Source organism: Dreissena polymorpha, chromosome 3 (genome assembly GCF_020536995.1).
Source record: "Dreissena polymorpha isolate Duluth1 chromosome 3, UMN_Dpol_1.0, whole genome shotgun sequence".
In the NCBI taxonomy this organism is placed as follows: Eukaryota; Metazoa; Mollusca; class Bivalvia; order Myida; family Dreissenidae; genus Dreissena; species Dreissena polymorpha.
Window position 1 is genome coordinate 60,171,579 of NC_068357.1, and position 22,393 is coordinate 60,193,971.

Sequence of the window (22,393 nt, forward strand, 5' to 3'; positions counted from 1 at the left end):
TTCGAATTTGGTAGCAATATTGACGTTAAATCCGCTTTCAAATAAATTGATCAGGACGGAAATGGAAAGATATCGTTTCCGGAGTTCTTGAAGTGGCTGATTTCGGTAAAATTATATTGAAAGCTTCTGCACGATTTACATGTGACGTGATGTATTTTTAAGAATGAAATATAATAATGCGTATTTACATTAAGTCACGAAAATGCTATTGCTGTATGCGCTCTGTAGTGTGCCACACATACTGTTTATGACTACTAAAATTATACCTTACTAATACTAAACTAGTCTAGCCACGTATTTTATCTGGAATCTCAATGTACAATACAGCAAAGAAACGATCTAATATTAAAGTTAGTATTAGGTGGATTGCTGTTTCATTTCAACAATGTTACAAATAACAACGAAACCTGCAATACAAAACAGACTTAACTTTGTTACACCTTGCGATTGGGCATTTGTATATGTACACTTGTTAATTCTTATGTTCACATGTTCAATAGTTTATAAAATAATGCATAAACTTATTAAAAATGAATTACAATACTGAAATACAATTACCTTATTGAACAAATGTACTATTGGATCGGTATGATTCAGAAGTGTAAAGTAATTTAACATAATGTATCATTAATTATTTTTTAAAAACGTGTTCTAACAATCTATTAAAAGAATATTATTACCAAGTAACTGTTATAAGGACGGAATCAGACCAAAAACTATTGATACTTGGAACAACAAAAGCACCTATATGGCTTAATATTGTTATAAACAACGTGCTTTTAAATGTTAATAAACTTTTGGGAAATAAAAAAGATCGGCTGAGAAGTCAGGGACAGGGCCTTCTTATATAAGAAAATCAAATTTAATCAGCTTGCTTGCTAATAGGCGACCAGTGAAGTGATTTAAAGAGGTCAAGACCAATTTGAAATCTTGAATCAAGATAAACAACAAAGGTATAAAGCTTGCTCAGACTTGTTTGTAATTTTGTTTTAAGCGCATGCGGGGGATTTTAATACCAAATTGAATATGCATTGTTAAAGCGACATTTTGGTTTTTAGTTTAAACTAAAGCGACATTGGATCAGAGCCATAAACAATAACCTCTCAGTTTGCTGAGTAAGGTAACTTTTATTTGTATATAAAAATACGTACCATTATCTTTCTTTAATGCAGAGCGAGCAAAAGGAATCAAATGACAAGGTCTGGTAAATCAAAGCAATAAAAGTATTTTCCACGCATTTTTTAATTCAATAACAAAGCAAATAAACTATATATAAATGAGAGTTTGACCGGAGTCGATGTTTTGAATAAAAAATGTAAAACTTAACTTGTTTCCAAATACAGGGAATCATTTTCATCAAATAGTCACCGACTCACTTAGTACATAACGTCTTTGATATTACCTGAAACTAGATTCCTCGAGTCATCTATATAAAATAAAAGCTTATTTTGACCGATGAGGATATATCAATTACGTAAATTTAAAAATGGACACATTTATGATATGAAAAAGAGGTTCAGTTATGATTGGAGCATGACAGAAACGCCCATCACACATTATAAATGATGTTAGCATGTTTCCCCAACACGACACTATTTAATGCAAAATACCATTCTGTAACATGATTGTTTTAATTAAAACAAGACTTTTGCCAAGCAATATATGTCCCCTACCGGCTCCACCATTGTCAGAAATTCCACCATTGTCAGAATTTTTTTTGTTGTTGTTGCCATAACAACCAGAAATTTTGACATATGAACAAAATGAAATGACGTGCATAATGTCCATATTGCCACCTATCCATGTTTCAAGTTTCATGAAAAAATATGAAGAACTTTTAAAGTTATCGCAGGATCCAGAAAAGTGACAGACTCACAGACAGACGCACAGAGCGCAAACCATAAGTCCCCTCCGGTGAAACCGGTAGGGGACAACAAGTGTAGCTACTGAAGTCATAATGAGTATTTTATCAGCATAACTACGTATGACTTAAATGTAAACACGTTCAATAAAAAACTTGAAACAAATTTAGTGCACATGACTTGGTAATACAATACACGACGTGAATAATTCAAGTCAAAGACATATACATAAACATAGTATCAGACGTTCATATACATATAAAATACTTTATATACATGCACTTGAAATAGGTAAAGTCCTACTTATGCTTGAACAACCTTATTTTCATCTTATATTCATATTCGCGGTCATAAATGTAACGCCATACACGAATTATAACGCAAAAATGAATCCCAATCGTCTATTAGTTGTGATCTATTTAAACGCTTTGCCAAACTTTAGTGGTGAACATTTATAGATATACCCAAGTCAAAGGAACCGGAATAACTATACTAATACCATAATAAACTATTAAAAACAATTGAATTCCAGTTACCGAAGTTAGAGATAACACAATTAATTGTTTATATTAAAAAAACGCGTTTTTTTCTTGCGGCTGATTATGTCTGATTCAGAAAACATGTATGTTGAAGTATACGAAACAGAGTCCATGGGGATCGAACCCTGCAACCGTATAACCACTCCAAATTGTTTATGTTTCACACATATGAACTGATTAAGTAAATTGGAACTGACTAAGCAAAGCCAATTTAAGTGCTGATGATATGTATTTTACTGCTCACAAATCAGCCGGTGGCACGGTGAGAATGCCTCACAAATCAGCCGGTGGCACGGTGAGAATGCCAGTTTGTCGAAGCACATCGATGCCTTTATGCAGCGTACACACACGTGTATATCCAAGGCGTACCAACTCGTTGGCAAACTGAAAAAGAACCGAAAATAAGATCATTTTAGCACACAATTTTGCAAACGAGATATCACTTTAAGTCGAAGTTCACCTTGTTTTTAGTAAAGACTAGACCTATTCTGAATGTATTCATGCTACCACATGTATACCTTTTTGAAGCAGGTTTAAGTGCTTAAGTTTGTCATTCGATGTAAAAATATGACCTCGACCTTGATAGTTGCAATGTTAATTTGTGCTCGCGATATGTCCTAATGACGCAGTAGTTTCAGAAGTACAATCTTATTTCCAAGAATGTTGTCAGTCGGTTATCTTGAATCTGATCTATGAACAAATTGTACCAAAGACGGTCAGCCATTTTGTAATTTACAGAGACAAAAGAGTCTCACATTTTTTCTCATCGTATTAAGAAAGTGAATAAAGGTTCGTAAAAGCAAAGATATGTCACACAGTTCTATTCAATATGACGCCTGAGAAGTTTAATGTTAATCAAACAAAATTCAAAATAATATTCCATCAACAAACTTTGGGCCACTTTGAAAATAATCAATAACAATTTCACGCAATAGTTTTCTCTTATACTATAAAGCGTACGAAGTTAGATTTAAATTGTACAAAAGCAATACATAATTCCACTACCAAACAGAAACACGGGAAATGCAACCAAACACCAGCTCATGATGACTTACTTACACCCTTTCACATTTTATTTTTGGAGGATAATAACATGCAGTTTTGGAGGTGCATATTGCAACTAAAATATGTTTAGGCCGGAATCTCTCGTAAAAATGGCACAGCCAAGTTTGAATTGCTAATTGCATTGCCTCTTCTGTACACTTAACTGACAATATGTAGGATAAGACATCAAACGGTCAGAAACTCTTAGAATGACTTACATTAGAAGCATTTCTGCCCCTACTTCCCACCACGACCTTCACTTGACCTCTGTTCTGTTTAAGTGTCGCCACAGCTGAACATGGTACAAGGTCACCTTCCGGTGAGAATGCGGACTGGAAGGGAATGTTGATACTTCCGGGCATCGTACCTCGTCGAAATCTTAATTCTCAGTTTAGGAAATTTCTTATAGTGAATTCCATTTTCCATAAATATATTGTTAATGAATCAGTTCGATAAAGTAAACTTTATTAAGTTATACAGATCGAAAAAAAAACATGATGAATACGTGAGCGGTTGCATACATTCAGATGGGTTTGTTGTCCCGTTAAATAGTATTTGTGACTGGGAACGAGATTTTGACCCATCTGGTCAAAAAATGACGTTTTCAGATAAGCATATATTATCACAGTGATACATATGACAAAACAAAATCTGAAATTTTAGCATCCCATTCCTAACAATGACGAAGTTATGTCATTTTTTGTATTTCATGTCATAAACGCCGAATAGATTTATTTTACAAACAAATTTGCAATTTGTTGAATCAAAACAACTCAAAATGTAAGAAAAACTCACCTTTAAAAACCAAGAAATTTATCCGAAAATAAACAATGTCGAACTGTACCCTACTGTATCAATGTTAAAGAAGTTAAGGTTAATTTAAACCATATAAGGTTATTCTTCAAAATGAAACTATTGTTTTATCGCAAGAAGTAGGTTTACAAAGTACGCAAAACGGTAGTCACAAGTTAAAGTCATTTTTCTCGGAAACGACGTCAGCGCCAAACGGGTCAAAATCTCATTTCCAGCCACATAACATGTTAAGTTTGTTTGATCTCAAAAGCTGTTACTTCAATATGTATACCCTTACTCGCTTGTGAGCTTGAATTTTTAGAAATAACGGTATTAAGTCTTCTCTAGCCATACACTTTAAGGATTCAGCATTTTAATTACGTATACAATTAACGTTATCTGACGAATGCTATCTGCACATTTGAAAGGTTTCACAAAATTTAAAAAGCTTCACATCATATTTAAACACAAGTTATATAGTTGTAAGCTTTTTATCAAAGTAGCACATCAACCAAGGTGCAATAAATAAAATACTGCGAATTACATTTGATACGTTTCAGTTAACACATATCATAAATCACAGCCATTAAGATTTATGACAATGAGTTTGACATGTTTTCGAACATCAAGAATACGTTTCAAATGAACAAAAAACTTCATATTTGGCACATTGATAAAAAGAGCACTTTTTAACATTTTATCTCATTTTCCTTAAACGTCCATAGTAAAAAAAACAATTCAATTATCTAAAGAGTCATTCGTTCGTTTAATTGAAAAGTATGTACCTTCTTTTTACATCAATTCTAGTAACGATTGTAAATGTTTGAATAGGTTCTAAAACGCTGTGTACGATTAATAACAATGTATTTTTAGCATGGCACTTACATGTTTATGTCGACCAATAAAGCCATCACCTGCAAACAAATCTTTATTTCTGAAAAGTGTAATGTATTGCCTACAAATGTACGGCTCGTGCTATAACATTACTGAAAGGATACTCGTCCGGACTCCTCACATCTATGACCAGCAGCATTGGCTTCACGTTGGTTGTGGTCTTCGTGGGGCTTCGTTGAGCGCCGTTACCGAGGTAGTCACCCAGTTCCAGCAAGTCCTCAGCGGATATTCGTGGACCTTTCTCCGACTTCAATTCATCCAACGACAATGGTTCCATTGACTGAAGAACATTAGATGACTTTCAAAAGGATTATTTGACAAAACATCATTCTACATCACTCAATTGTTTTTTTAATGGACACGAGGACATAACACTAACACTTTCATTCGCATGAGTAAATATATTAGTTTCGCTCGGTCAACTATTATCTACTAGGAATGGGGGCTCAATGGCCTGTAGCATTTCTTTATAAAACTCTTTAGGCTAAATGTTTTAACTTAAAAACCTCTGTCATAGAACAATACGTTTTTTTTTAACCTTTGGGCAACCCATTCATGCATGTCAATGAAAACCGATTAATCTTTGAGCATGCCCCTTTTCAATGTTACAAACTGAGTTTTGAACATAAAAACATGTTTACCAACTCATTTGAAGCCTGGTCGTTGTAGTCACGTGAGTAATAAGACGCATTCGGCGTTTCATCGGCTTTTTTCGCAACAGGGCGGGCATGTTGGCGATAAGTTGCGCTCTTGGGTGTCCTGCAGAAAATCTGAATGGAGTCTTTAACACACTGCTGAATGTCGATCTCTGAAATGTATGCCAGTCAAGAATGTGTTCGTTAAAACACTGAGTCGTACCTGTTGAAAAAAACAAACAAATAAGAAGCAATAGTTATAACAAATGTATGACACCAAATGCAGAACATTTGAATCATTTTACCCATGTCACTAAAGAATATTTAAAAATAATAACTATACAGATCTTTATTTAAAACAATTCAAGCATAAAACATACCTGGCATATCGGAAAACAACAATATACACTCGTTAAAACCAAATGACAGCAGACGGTCATGAAATTGTTGCAGAATGGCAACTCCAACACAGAGCGGAAACGAGGAGTTCCCCAGCAACAGAGTATCCCACAGATGGTAGACTTTGTGTAAGGGGAAAACATCTGTAAATCAAAGGTAAACATGGAACAATTTAGTTATATACAACTATGAAAGCCAGAAAATCGTTCAATTGGGAAATACTATTTTCATACAGTGGTATATGGGAGAAAAACGAGAACGAAAAGTCTATTGTGAAATAAGTAAATATGAACTTTCATATCAACCTCTGTGACTTTCTGGTTAAGAGTAAAAAAAAGTTGTCACATACCACATAAAAACGCTATGGGTCTTCAAGTTTTAGAAGAAACGATTATTTAATTATTCACTGTTGGATAAATTTAAGGAAAACGAATTAACTTCAGAGCGGGGCCTATGTTGACCCCCCCCCCCCCCCCCCCCAGGAAAACGACCTCAACTACCTAAGTGAAGAACCACTATTAGATGTGACATGAAACATAGCAAACCTTCGAGTTTTGTTGATGGGAAAAGATTTTTAAAATGTTAACTTTATACACAATAGGAAAACGTGTTACCCCAGCTCGTATTCAATTTTGCCATAAGCGGCATTATGAACAAACTTGGTTTAGAATCACCATACGAATTTACATGCCAAGTACTTAACCTCTGAATCTTATCATTTTAAGTGTCGATTTTTAAACATAATTTGCTCTATAAGTCTATATAAATCACGTGTCCGATTGGGTGTTGCCAGTTTCAACCCAGGTCATAATTTGAAACATCTGTGTAGGTGACTTCATTTTGCCGTCCTTGACAGTCAAAACGAAACATTGTTTATGTGAATGATTGTTTAAAGCATTCAACAAAAAAACAGTTTACTTACGTGCAAACATAGTCAGGAACCATGGTATAGCGTACAACTGAAAATAAAACAAGAGGCCTATGTGTGCCGTTGATCTCTTCCTTTAGTTTACATAGTAATAGTACACTAGAGATGTATCAGGTTGGAGAAGGGTTGATTTTTTAAGTTTTCACAATGTACAATAATGAACAAACCTAGTCGAAGGAAGAAGCTTCTTGAGTGTGAATGTCAGAGTTTATTTACAGGTCATCGCTGCGTCTTTACGACTACCTTATGTGCTGACCTGCCCCTGTGACCTTTCAGGGGGAAATATTTTAATTTTGAACCAAAGTAGGCCAAATTTACCCCAACACTGCTTGGGTTTTCGCCGAAGATTGATAATTATTTATATTTTTTATATACAAATACACCAGTGCACGGTGGCCAATGAGACCTTATCGTTCACTGGAAAAAAGGAGAATTTTATTACAATAATAAAAATTTAAATCATATTAGATCCATTATAATATAAATAGATAAATGATTAGGTATATGTTTCGTTAAGTGTATAAATTTTGTCCTATTATAACCATAATTAGTATTGTTATCATCATCATCATTAACTCAAGCATCACAATCATCACGTAGAAGCTTCTTCAAACCATTTTATTATGTTAAATACCAAATACCAAACCTCTTGGTCGTGTGATTTTTAAGGAGGTCATTGATACAGTATAAATATCAATATACACTATACATGTCAATAAACACAATAAGACCCCTGGTGCGTGGCCAGTTCTGATCCCTTATTTGAACAAACTTTGAACAGAACAAATACATAATGTAAACGATCAAATATCTAGGCTCCCAAACAGGCACATTTGTAGACTTGGGGATTATTTTTGAACTTCTTCTATACACTTAATAAGGGAAACAAATATCCACCAGAGCGAGGTCATTTGACCCCATAGGCATGATATAACAAGCCAAATACCAAATAAATTGCCTCGCGTAAAAACATACGGTTCAGTTTATCAAGTCCAAACAAAATACTACAGTTAATCAAATAGCGATATGTATTTGAATTAAATTCCTTCGACCATTTTACTTTATTATATATAATTGACCACAAGTTAAACAGATCAGTTACCCGAGCTGATTATTAAGTTGTTAAACAAAAACACATCGTATAGGAAAATGCAAATATTCCCTTTTCATATTTTGGAAAGCAAATAGTTTGCATATTGGTAACGGTCTACATACATCTGGTATGAATCCAATCCCTTCCATATGATTGGACAGCTCAGGATCGTGGAATGCTATCAAATGACTAAACACGGCCAGGTATTCTGAAAGGGGAAAAATAACAATATATGAATGCTTTTATCATCAATGACCATCAACTAAGATAATGAAATTAATTGAAATGCATACACATAGAGTATCTAATGAATGTTTTATTAATTAATGTTTTAGCGTATCATTTAGAAAGCATTTGTGATGATATGTGCTAGCAATTGTATTATATAACAACTCAAAAATAACGGAACATTCTGTTTATGGCTAAAATAAATATACATATGTCTTATTTATATATAATTACTTCATTAAGCAGGTTACTTGTAGCTATGATAATGTGAGTTTATCTTTCTTGGATGACTATTTATATGAACCGTTTGCGATTTAAAACATTGAATCCAAACTTCCCAACATTTAATTTATCAGTTATTAAAATACCTTTCTACTCTGCTTGATCATTTTTCTGGATTAATATTTAAGGGTTAATTTAAACTTACTTAAACACACTATTGGTAACACTGCAAAATAAATGTATAACTTATGTCATGTCCTTAAATTTTAGCACATGAATGTAGAGTAAAGCAGAGAAGTTTATTCTCGAACCAACCAAATGTATATACTTACCTTGGATGACAGGTGAATTGTCTTTTAAGAAGAAGTTGTACAAATATTTGGGGATAAACGCCTTTATACAGGAATATGCTAGAGCTGCAAATAAAAAATACCAATAAATTATATGTGAATTGAAAATTGCATAGCATCACAACCGCACTTTTTTCAAGACAGAATAGCAATATGCATTAATCTGTTTTCATTGTGTATTCCTAAATCTTATAAGAATCTCGCATACAACGAGATATAGAATATAGCGGGTGTGTCAATGTTGTACACATGGCGTAAGCTCTAAGCAGAGTGCCATATATAAAAGAGATTAGACCATACGTTATATCTGTTTTTTTGTAAGAGTACCAAGAACACGTGTTACGGAAACTACGATGGTTGTGTTCCCTTTTTTATTGAAATATTCTCGTTAATATTTTGATAATATTGAGGCGCTATGAGTTTAACCTTAATTTATACAGGTTTTGTGACAAATAAAATTAAGATTTAAGACAAACGTGTTTCAATTTTGTGATTTGTTTTATAATGTGTACAGCGCTTAGGTCGGCAATATTGTATTTCTTAAAGTAAATCTTCGGACGTAGTTGGGATTTAAATTGGTCTATAGTTAGAGCGTCGTAAAAATACAAATACAGTCATTTTTATGTTGGCACTTTATTACAAATGTTAGCAGGAATATGAAACTTTCAGCGCATATATGTAAGACTAAGGAATACCAATAAATGAAAAAATAAAAAGCGCTGAATAAAATCATACAAGATTTTAAACAGTTGGCTCCCAATACTACGCGTACATAACAAGCATGCTTGCTTTAAATTCCTAGCAGTTAGTCTCCATAATAACTGCAATTGTATTTTATTCTAAATGATCAATTATTGAAATATCTCGGATAATTTATTCCTATCAATTGTTTCACAAGGCTGAGACTAATACAACTTTTTTCAAATATTTACTAAAAGCAGTTTGATGCCTGTCATGTCACTGATTATCAGAACAAAGTATCATCTGAAAGAAGTTTATATAAATATCAGTAAATATTTATTAAAAATACAGTTACAACTCACAAATGCTAAATAACACTCCATATTGAATTTGAAAATACAAACTTACATATCGAATGCCATATAGAAGTGATTATAATTGATTTTAGTTTCCGAAGCCGTCATAGGCTAAGGTGACCACCAGACAATGTCTAGAGGGTATTTATTAGACCCACAAGACATGGAAGCTAATTCTCTTGGTACAAGCGTTGTTTTAAAATTCCGATTACTTTTATATCCGTGTCTGTGTTGAGCGTTAAATTTTCCGCCAGTATGTTTTCTAGTCCACCTTTCCAAAATCCATTACGTTGACATTTCTTAATATGTTAGTAACCCATTTCAGAATACTCTTCCATCATAAATCTTCGACAGTACCTCTTCGAAATTGTTCACTTGTAAGAAGCATTATTCCACGTGTTAACCTCTTCCTCTTTTACGAAACAGTTTATGCGTTTCCATTTGGTATGACCGTGACTTAACATGTCCGGGTCCTCAACACGTCTCAAAAGATAATTGTCATAAATAATATTAAAGTGAATCCGTACTGCAAGTAGCAGTCCGAAAAGATTACGGTTTAAATCAAAGAAAAATTCTATTGAAACCTAATAAGGCGCCGGGATCTTAATTTCTTACCGAAGTTACTTCTCATAAAAAATAAAGTGGTTCGGGTAAAACACGTGTAAAGGTAACTTATATGAAAAGAATAATTTAAAGTATTTAACAGAGAGAAAATGTGTTTGCTTTCTGATTATCACCGTGAAATAATTTAGTGAAACAAGAAACCGTCGGAGACAGGTGATGCTCCCCAAAGTTTTTTTGTCACAATATTGCACTATATATTCAGATAAAAGGAAACGTCTTGAGGGCCATAACTTTGGACCAACATAATACGATGGATGGTTTAGCAACTTAAAAATTTCAAAGGGCCATAACTCCCTTAATAAATCATCTAACCAAAACCCACAAATAACATGCGCATCTCCTCAAGGTAGTTAAGCTTCCCATAAAGCTTCATTGAACTCCAGTCAGTAGTTGGGGAGAAATAGCCCAGACAAGAATTGCACTATATGTACAGTTTATAGAAAATTTCAAAGGACCATAACTCTGTGAAAAATCATCCGACCATAACCGGCTGATAATATGCACATCTCCTGTTGGTAGTGAAGCTTCCCATAAAGTTTCATTGAATTCCCGTAATAAGTTGCTGAGAAATAGCTCGGACAAGAATTGCACTATATGTACAATGGAAAATTTCAAAGGGCCATAACTCTGTAAAAAATCATCCGACCAGAACCCGCTGATAATATGCACATCTCCTCTTGGTAGTGAAGCTTCCCATAAAGTTTCATTGAACTCCGGTCATTAGTTGCTGAGAAATAGCCCGGACAAGAATTGCACTATATGTACAGTTAATGGAAAATTGCAAAGGGCCATAACTCTGTGAAAAATCATCCGACCAGAACCCGCTGATAACATGCACATCTCCTCTTGGTAGTGAAGCTTCCCATAAAGCTTTATTGAATTCCGGTCATTAGTTGCAGAGAAATAGCCCGGACAAGAATTGCACTATATGAACAGTTAATGGAAAATTTCAAAGGGCCATTACTCTGTGAAAAATCATCCGACCACAATCCGCTGATAATATGCACATCTCCTCTTGGTAGTGAAGCTTCCCATAAAGTTTCATTGAATTCCGGTCATTAGTTGCTGAGAAATAGCCCGGACAAAAATGGTGCACGGACGGACGGAAACACGGACGGACAGACGAAGCGGCGACTATATGCTCCCCCCAAAAAAAAATTTGTGGGAGCATAAAAAAACCGGTTCTTGAAAGGCAGTTATTATTTAAGCAAATGCAACAGTTCAGCAATACTTCAAAGCGCCGAAAATATTAATAAATCATATCATTTTTTCAAAAGACTTCTGTTTTTACCAACGCATGGTACTAATATATATAAAAACAAGAGCACCGCCTTGCGGGTGCAGACCGCTCATCTATTTTCTTTTTAAAGGTGAAGGGACTCTCATTTTCAATCACAAAGGAGGGAGGGGTGGAGTGAAGAGGGGTGTATAGTGTGAGGTTGTGGGCAATTATTACATTATCTTCCAAAAAAGCGAAAAAATAAAAAAATAAAAAAAAATAAATCGGGGGGGGGGGGGGGGGGGGGGGGGGTGATGGGGGGGGGGATTTTTTGGGTGCGATGGTTGGACGGTATTTCAAACATAACCGTTTAAAAAAAAAATTAGGGGTGGGGGGTGGGGTATAGTGTGACGGTGTGTGGTGGTAATTTGTGAGATGATGTTTAAAAAAAAAAATACAAAAAAAAAAATTGGGGGGGGGGGGGGGGGTGGGGGGGGGTATAGTGTGAGGGTGTGGTGGTCATTTGTGAGATGATGTTAAAAAATAAAAAAATAAGGGGGGGAGGGGGGGAGGGGGGAGGGCACGGGGGAGGGCACGGGGGATGGTTTGGGTGGAGTCTATTGTGGTATGTCAGGTAAGAGTAGTTTCGTCAAAGTATCAATCAAATGTAATCATAAATAAAGAAGTAATGGCAATTTTAGCCAAATTTAATAATTTGACCTTGAGAGTCAAGGTCATTCAAAGGTCAAGGTAAAATTCAACTTGCCAGGTACAGTAACCTCATGATAGCATGAAAGTATTTGAAGTTTGAAAGCAATAGCCTTGATACTTAAGAAGTAAAGTGGATCAAAACACAAAATTTAACCATATATTCAAAGTTACTAAGTCAAAAAAGGGCCATAATTCCGTAACAATGACAACCAGAGTTATGCAACTTGTCCTTTTACTGTACCCTTATGATAGTTTGTGAGTGTTTCAAGTATGAAAGCAATATCTATGATACTTTAGGGGTAAAGTGGACCAAAACATAAATCTTAACCAAATTTTCAATTTTGTAAGTATAAAGGGCCCATAATTCCGTCCAAATGCCAGTCAGAGTTACATAACTTTGCCTGCACGGTCTCCTTATGATAGTTAATAATTGTTGCAAGTATGAAAGCAATAGCTTTGATACTGTGGGAATAAAGTGGACCTAAACACAAAACTTAATCAAATTTTTAATTTTCTAAGTATAAAAAGGGCACATAATTCTGTCAAAATGCCAGTCAGAGTTACATTACTTTGCCTGCACAGTCCCCTTATGATAGTTAGTAAGTGTTGCAAGTATGAAAGCAATAGCTTTGATACTTAAGGAATAAAATGGACCTAAACACAAAACTTACCCAAAATTTTCAATTTTCTAAGTATAAAAAGGGCACATAATTCTGTCAAAATGCACGCCAGAGTTATCTAACTTTGCCTGCCCAGTCCCCTCATGATAGTAAGTAAGTGTACCAAGTTTGAATGCAATAGCATTGATACTTACTGAGAAAAGTGGACCTAAACGCAAAACTTAACCAAAATTTTCAATTTTCTAAGTATAAAAAGGGCACATAATTCTGAAAAAATGCACGCCAGAGTTATCTAACTTTGCCTGCCCAGTCCCCTCATGATAGTTAGTAAGTGTACCAAGTTTGAATGCAATAGCATTGATGGTTTCTGAGAAAAGTGGACCTAAACGCAAAACTTAACCGGACGCCGACGCAACGCCAACGCCGACGCCGACGCCAAGGTGATGACAATAGCTCATAATTTTTTTTCAAAAAATAGATGAGCTAAAAATTAATCAAAATAAATCACACATATATTAAGCATCAACTTGCTATATGGCGATTATTAGACATCGCTAGATTTGTGGGGAGTGTGTTGAATAATAACTTCATTAAAACAGTAATGAGTTCTGACAAACCTTCGTCGTTGAAATGCAGTGCGAGGAACGGAGCGCAAAGGGAGTCGAGCCCCTGCCAGTACACATACTGCGGATGACTGACCACCCATGCCTTAAGGACTCGCTTGAATTTAGCGTGCGCAGTTGGGGACGCAAGCAGTTCGTGGTACTGGTGACAGCGCGGAATGTCCACTGCGATCTAGGAAATACGTGCACAAACTTTAGTATTTTCAGCAAGATTTTTGACGATGCTGCGAAGCATCGTCTAAGTTATCATATCTTGAAAAAATTCTTCACAATGGCAACCTATGTAAAAGACCGAGCCAGTCCGATTGAGATAGCTCGATTTTTCTAATCGGCTTACCTCGCTGATTATCATTGTAATAAAGGTATAGGAAGCTCAGCTATAAATAGGACAGCATATTCTGGGAAAAGATTTAATAATAGTTTGAAAACGTTAATTTTAAATAAGTTATATTCAATCCATTATATGTTTAAAGATAAATGAAACAGCCATGCATTTTCTGTATTGTATTTGACATTTGTCGTGATTCACTAAATAAATTGCGAAATAAAACGTGTTTAATTAACTTTCAACGCGATCATGAGTGTAAAGAAAACGAATTATTTCGAACCTGCAATTTGTAAACATTGTAGCGACTATGGTATATAAACAGCATAATAGCCTTATCATATCTGTGATACTCGCTCTTCTGCGTGCTTTCTCATTTTTGCATATTTTATAAACTTTTCAAACATAAATTAAAGAGCCACATCAGTGCACATACTATGTTTGACAATTCATTCGTTTGTTGGATATTGTTTGCTGTTTTAAACACATATTAGGTCATATCGCGGAGATTTAGTTAACCTTACCATGTGTTCATGGGCGAACTCACGTATTCAAGTGCTCTAACGACTATGTGCTCATACCCACTTTCGATCGGGAATCGTCATGAAATTATTGCCGTACTTAACGAACAAACATGCCTAAGCTTATTGAATTAGAGAAAAAGAACGATAATCAAAAGAGAAAAAGTATATGTTCATACACATGGGATTGTGAAATCACGTCCGTACACATAGCATCATTAACTTAGGAAAGGAAACAACGAAATATAAAGTTTGGTATGATATACATGTGAAATTAAAGAGCACGGTGTAATTAAAGAGCATGTCAAGTTTTGAATTTATATGCTGAAACGTAATGTTATAACCCAAAAACGTTTTACTGTAACAGACAGTTTTTTAAGATAAGTGGTACAGAAAATACACGTCGAATACCATTTTAAAGATATTTCTTGTTATATTTGATCGAGAATGTAACCCGCCTCCCAGTTTCGCTGAAAGGATCAAGTTCTTCACGGGTACTACTTCCCCGTACCCCCATTTTTTTTCGTACCCTACATTTTTCGTACCCAATTTTTTTCGTACCCAATATTTTTTTCGTACCCAAATTTTTGCTCGTACCCAAATTTTTTTTCGTACCCATTTTTTTTCCTACCCAATTTTTTTTCGTAACCAAATCTTTGTACGTACTTAATTTTTTTTGGCATAATTTGTGTACCCAAAATTTTCGTACCCATTTTTTTCCTACCCAATATTTTTGTACCCACATACACAATTGTGGTGATGTAGATAAACTTAAATAGATGCTTTTATATCAATCCTCTTCAAAAGCATCGTCACACCAGTACTGTCAGTACTTTGATTTTTCTCTGACTCAACAGTATGGAAATACATTGATTAAAATAAAATACCGACGCACAAGAAACATCACATATGGATGAGCACGCGTTATTAACTAGTATATTTAAAGTTAACGTGTTAACTAAACTTGTACATTTAAATAATAGACCTACCGTTTTCATATTGCCAATAAAAATACGCAATGTTGTTTTCAGATAATTAGAGATGTCAAGTCTATAGGTAACATTACCAAATTAAAGACCTAAATGCTCAAGGATGGTAACGTCTACCAAATGATCTCGTTAAAAACCACATGTACCTGACGATCAGTACCAGTTGGTGTTTCCTTATCAATACTTTCATATTCTGCTTGTATATCTCCCTGAAATACGTTCAAATAAATGAAAATATCTTCGTTTACAAAGAAATAATCAAATAAATGAAAATATCTTCGTCGTTTAAGCAACAAGATTTTTAAACGATCATAATTATCATGAAGTCATGTGTACACATTGCATGCAACAAAATAATTTGAACACAATCATATTAAAGCAAGCGTTAAGATAATAAAACTTAAAGGATTGATACAATGTTTAAGTTTACAGCTACCTTGACATCTAGAATGGCCGCCCACACGAGGTGTCTGAACAGCGGAGGTATGTCCACCCTGGCCTCCCGTAGGATGTCGTTACGTTTGTATGGGTACCCCTTGATTAGACGCTCGTACAGAATCACTCGGTGAAACTGACATAATGATAAACAAGGGAAAAATTGTCACAAAACCAGGTTTTCAATTTGAAAAAAAAGTCTGATAAATGGAGACAACTCAAACTGAACTGATTGTTTATAATTAACCTCCTTTGTTTCAAAATAAATATATTAAAGTCGTGGCGACCTTGACCTTGGAGATATTGACATAATTCTTTCGTACAACACACCTTCCAGTGATGGTGAACAAATGTGCCAAATGATTTTAAAATCTCACAATGAATGACATAGTTATGGCCCGGACAAGCTCATTTATGGCCATTTTTGACCTTTGAGCTCAAAGTGTGACCTTGACCTTGGAGATATCGACGAAATTCTTTCGCGCGACACACCGTCTAATGATGGTGAACAAAAGTGCCAAATGATTTTCAAATCTCACAATGAATGACAAAGTTACGGCCCGGACAAGCTTGTTCCGCCCGCCTGCCCGCCGACCCGCCCGCCCGCCCGCCGACATTCGCTAATCTAATAACCAGCTTTTTCCTTCGGAAAACCTGGTTAAAAAGACCACTTTATACTACTTTTGAGGTCAAGATTTTACCTAACAAATATGACATAACAGTCTGCTCGTTTTGGCCTCAACAAAAAGATCAACAGAATTGATCAACAAATGTCTCCAGGTTTTTACTTTTAGCTATTAAACGAAAGATGAAGAAACTATATCGTAAAATACATAAGCTTAATCAGTACCAATTAAACAAAACTTCTGCGTTAAAAAAATCGGATGCGTGGCAAACTTAATTTCAAACACAATTATTTCATTTTACGATTTCTACATTTGGCAAATTCGACGATCATCTGAGCAATGCGTGATGGTATTAAAGGCACAAAACCAAATGGAGGCATTCCAGTTAAAAGCAAGAAGATAACTGATATTTTTCCAATCAAGTTTTTTTAACTTCAGTAAAATATGGATTGAGTATCGGTACCTTTCAATTACAAAACATATAAATTGGCAATTAAAGTTGGATAATCAGAATCAAAATGTCGGTTTAAAAATATAGTTACGTTTATTTTACGACATATTTGTTTCAAACACCACTTTCATTTATTGGATCATTGAAAATGAGAACATTAGCATATTAATAGTCTTTACAAACGCGCAAACATTAATAAAACTGAGGACACCGCCTGTTACACCAGTTTTACTGAGGTTTGTGCACTCGGTTCGTATCTCACTGTTTGGCAATTAGTGACTTAGCCATACATAAAGGACCACAGAGTATGTTAAACGATCTTGCTAGTGCAATAGAATTTTCACGTATTATGTATTTTGTTTTAGGTGGGTTCCCACTGCCGATCCGATCAACTCGATCATCCCGATCACCGAAATTTCCCGACCAAACCCGACCAAGCACGACTAAAAAGGGTATACACGACTTCTTCTCGACCTCTTGTCGATAACACACGACCCCCACACGACTCATTCATGACGTCCACTCAATCATCCTTCCGATTTCCGCTCGATCATCTCGACCTATACGCAAGCCCTATACGATCTCAGATCGACCAAGTGGACCTCAGCCCGATCGCCACCAGATATTCACACGACCAGATCGAAATGGTCGTACTACAGTCGTACAAAGCGATCTAAAATAACTCGGGTAGAGGTCGAGCGGGTCGGGTACAGAGCTCGTGTATGGTCGAATAGAAATCGGGAAGTGATCGTGTACGGTCGAGTAGCCGTCGGGTAGAAGTCTAGTAAATCTGTTGTACATCAAATCGAATAGAGGTCGAGTGGATCGTGTTGCGAACTTAAATAACTCGGGTAGAGGTCGAGTGAATCGGGTACAGATCGTGTAAAAGATGTCAATCCGATCGCCCAAACGATTGCTTCACGATCACTTCGATCTTCTACTCGACTAATACACGACCACTTCCCGAGCGCTTCTCGATCCATTTCCTTCTCGACCGCTATTTGATATTTTTGACATGACATAAAAATATCGGGTAGGAAGCCCGACCAATGCCGACCTACCCGACCGCCCCCGACCACTCATGCCGACCGAACCAGACCAGTACCCGACCGCTTGGTCGGGCTTGATCGAGTTGATCTGATCGGCAGTGGGAACCCAGCTTTTAGTACGGCACCCAAATATACAATAAATACATCAGAATAAAAATGGAATTAATAAAAATAAGAATAATGAAACTCCAATAACATTATATGGAGAGACATTATTGTTAACACACCCTTCTCTTTACTTTCATGAAAGGGACATTTTGCTCATCTAAAACTGGACAATGCTTGAAACAGTACATTTACATCAAAACAATACTTAAATTGGGATAGCCTTGAAATGGTCAATGAAAGGCATTTGGGGGTTTAAAGGCATACCGTATATCACACCAGTAACACCAGTAACAAACCTGGTGTTCTATGTCTTTCTCTTTGATCACAAGCGGAAGATTGGCAGTATTTGCAAGGTCGGCGTTGCTAAGCGATGTAGGAATGGCGTCACGAGAGCTATTTCTAAAACATCAACAAATTAAGTAGATTCTTATGGTGGAAAACTCCCTAAATCCGAACAAAATACTTTCCTACTGAAAACAGGTAACATGCATATCAACTTATTTGATTTGAGAATAATATGTCAAAAGTGTAATGAAAAAAGAACATTTGTATATTTTATAATCTAGTGATTTAATTATATTTGACAATAACAGTATGGTATTGATACAATTTATATATAATTTTGAACGTCCAACTTCATCGGTCTACTCTTACCGCGGACGTAAGAGAATGCTGATATATGCAAACGCATTAAATATATAACACAAACGGATTTTTGTAACCATATTTATGGTAGAAATGTGGTAACGTAAATAACAGTTTCTGTATGTCGCATGAGGCGTAAAGCTGACACCCTCTTGCGGAAAGTTATTTTTCTCACGCATTATGTTTAGTGTGTTAAATCCAAAGTGTGTGTTTAGAGACTGATTCATTGGTTGAACCAGCGTCAGTAACTTCACCCGCGAATTATGTATTCCAACGACAATTAAATGTCAATTACAAACCTGGTGTAAAATGCATATAAAAACAATCTTACTCATTTTCAAGAAGAGGATAGTACGCTTTTCCATCCATGTCTGACAACCTCTGAAATTCATCCAAAGATTACAAAGTTACTGTTATACGCAAACAAATATATTTAGTTTAACGTTGTTCGTTTTTACTTATACAAGTTGCGCTTAATAACCAAATTAATATATTAAAGCAGAAAAAAATCTCAAGATTTATAATACATTTTATAGGTTCTAATTTTTCAATAAACAGCAAAAATGATTATTACTGCAATTCAAATTTCGAAATAACAAGTTTAACAACATTAATGTTTTAGTTATAAATGAGAGAAAAAAGTATACAAAATTTAGAAGACAGTTGCTATCTTTGGCCTAAACAAACTATAAACTGTTTTCATTCTAAAATCCCTGGCAATTAATTTCACAGTCTGCCAGAAGCCTTTAATTTATGATAACACAAATTAAACAAATTGGGCGCCATCATCAAGTGTGCACACCTGATGCAATGCGTCTGTTGCAATCAAGCCACGTATAGTTACATATAATAATTAAAACCAAGGCGCTAAACGGCTTCTAATTAAAAAATATCTCCTTAGAAAACGGTCTGTAATTAAAATTATCACATCTCTTTTTCCTTAAAGAGACGTGTGTCGTCATTATAGCACGTTATCAACTAGTGCTAATAATAAACAAGATGTGTTTGTGAAACACAATGTCCCCCTATATGACGTTTGACCTTGAAGGATGACCTTGACCCTAGAAGGATGACCTTGACCCTAGAAGGATGACCTTGACCTTTCACCACTCAAAATGTGCAGCTCCATGAGATACACATGCATGCCAAATATCAAGTTGCTATCTTCAATATTGCAAAAGTATTCATAAAATAAGCGATTTGGGCCACATATATTTAACCTCTGACCTTGAAGGATGACCTTGACCTTTCACCACTCAAAATGTGCAGCTCCATAAGTTACACATGCATGCCATATATCAAGTTGCTATCTTCAATATTGCAAAAGTATTCATAAAATAAGCGATTTGGGCCACATATATTTGACCTCTGACCTTGAAGGATGACCTTGACCTTGACCTTTCACCACTCAAAATGTGCAGCTGCATGAGATACACATGCATGCCAAATATCAAGTTGCTATCTTCAATATTGCAAAAGTATTCATAAAATGAGCGATTTTGGCCACATATATTTGACCTCTGACCTTGAAGGATGACCTTGACCTTGACCTTTCACCACTCAAAATGTGCAGCTCCATGAGATACACATGCATGCCAAATATCAAGTTGCTATATTCAATATAGCAAAAGTTATTGCAAAATGTTAAAGTTGGCGCAAACCAACCAACCAACCAACAGACCAACAGACCAACCAACAGACCAACAGACAGGGCAAAAACAATATGTTCCCCACTACTATAGTGCGGGACATAAAAATGTTGAAAACCACATTAAAGCCGAAAGTTAAATATACAAACGTCTGTACACAGTATCATGGGTAAATATACAGACGGCCTAAAACGTGACAACGTCACAACTCTATGTTAGAAACGTATTTATATTTGCCGTTTGATGTTTAATAAAATGACACAGAAAATGACCATGAGCTGTGGAAAATGTAAACTTTTTTATTTAAGCTTCAGTAAATCCGTACCTCATGGACTGAACAATTGTATCAACGAAAAACAAGTTCAATTAAATTAAGCAAGTGAAGATGGGAAACAAAATAATAAAACTTCTAGCGTTTGAACTTTATAATGGAAAAATAAAATATTGTCGTAGTACCTAATGACAGGAGTAATATATTGACACGCAATATAAAATTGCATGTTTTATTTTTTATTCGCATCTCCTATAGTTTAGGAGAGAAACGTTAAGGCTATTGGCAAATTCAGTTAACCTGTCTGAGCTGGTCGAGGGACAGCAGCACCACCCTGGTGTCCCAGAGCTCCGCCTGGTCACGACCCTCCCCGAGGACGTCACCGCTATCCAGGGTCAGGCTGAAATGGTAGCATCAAGTCGGTAGTATCTTAAGATATTTTTTATCGTTTTTCGTAAATCGGGAATTTTCATTCATTGTTTACGTCTGAATGAAACAGTCCGGAACGAAATAGCAACTTAAAATGACACCATTGTGTGATGCCATTAGCAAAAAAAACATAGGAATGTGTTAATTTATAAACAATACAATATGGAATGTTATTAAGAAACGCTATATTAACATAAATATGTTCAATGATGTTTTATTACTAGATGGTATGAACATCTCTTGCATTATCTTACATGGGCAGGATGGTGACGGACGGTTTAGCCTTGATCATGCCCACTTTCTTGAGGACGGCCTCCAGATCCCCGCCTGCCAGCTTCCACAGATAGTAGACCTCCTCCATGCTGCGCTCCGAAAGGTAGTCCACAACTTCATCTACAACGTGAAATACAAATAGTCCATCACTCAACCTGCAACGTGAAATACAAATAGTCCATCACTCAACCTGCAACGTGAAATACAAAAAGTATAACACTTTGCCAACAACGTGAAATTAACTTAGTCCAACACTCAATTTCAACGCAAAATACAAATACCCGGTAGTCCATCACTTAATCTAAAAGTTGAAAGACAAAGACTTCATCGACGACATGCAATAAGAAACTACAACACTTGTTCTACAACGGTCCAAAACTTTATCTAGATTGGCAAATACAAATAGACCAATACCTTAACACTTTATCTGCATAGGAAAATTCAAATAAGTCATGGCAGAAAGATGTCTACATTGTTAGATATATATGTATTTTAATGTATCTGCAATTCTACATAACAATAGACACCCAGTACAGCACGAATGCAATAAAGCAATATACGTATAACCCACCACTTCATATACAACGAGTCACACAATTTTCTAAAATTTCACCTAATGTATCAAAGACAAAGATTCTACAACAACAATGTTGCATACAAATAGTCTTCCCCTTCAATTATAATGTTACGTTGCATACATCCATTAATAAATATACAGAGTCACATACAAACTTAAGACTGTAACATACGGATAGACAAACACGTGTGCAGGATCGAGTGCGTCCTTGTATACATTTACCGT

At 35.5% G+C, this 22,393-nt stretch overlaps 1 protein-coding gene across 5 annotated transcripts in view; it reads right to left on the bottom strand.

Annotated features, from left to right (window-relative positions):
- Positions 1-2,013: 2,013 nt before the first annotated feature.
- Positions 2,014-22,393, bottom strand: part of LOC127874381 (TBC domain-containing protein kinase-like protein) — a 39,551-nt gene continuing 19,171 nt past the window's right edge. For all 5 annotated transcript variants that reach the window (XM_052418659.1, XM_052418661.1, XM_052418662.1 and 2 more), the window contains exons 12-27: positions 21,573-21,711; positions 21,190-21,289; positions 19,301-19,350; positions 18,621-18,723; positions 16,092-16,226; positions 15,802-15,864; positions 13,815-13,992; positions 8,969-9,052; positions 8,309-8,394; positions 7,088-7,124; positions 6,147-6,308; positions 5,773-5,939; positions 5,236-5,411; positions 3,664-3,823; positions 2,674-2,785; positions 2,014-2,640 (exon numbers count right to left, since the gene is read on the bottom strand). In XM_052418659.1, the coding sequence (XP_052274619.1) occupies positions 2,675-2,785; positions 3,664-3,823; positions 5,236-5,411; positions 5,773-5,939; positions 6,147-6,308; positions 7,088-7,124; positions 8,309-8,394; positions 8,969-9,052; positions 13,815-13,992; positions 15,802-15,864; positions 16,092-16,226; positions 18,621-18,723; positions 19,301-19,350; positions 21,190-21,289; positions 21,573-21,711 (1,751 nt within the window). In that variant the 3' untranslated portion in view covers positions 2,014-2,640; position 2,674. The remainder of the gene's footprint in view (positions 2,641-2,673; positions 2,786-3,663; positions 3,824-5,235; positions 5,412-5,772; positions 5,940-6,146; positions 6,309-7,087; positions 7,125-8,308; positions 8,395-8,968; positions 9,053-13,814; positions 13,993-15,801; positions 15,865-16,091; positions 16,227-18,620; positions 18,724-19,300; positions 19,351-21,189; positions 21,290-21,572; positions 21,712-22,393) is intronic.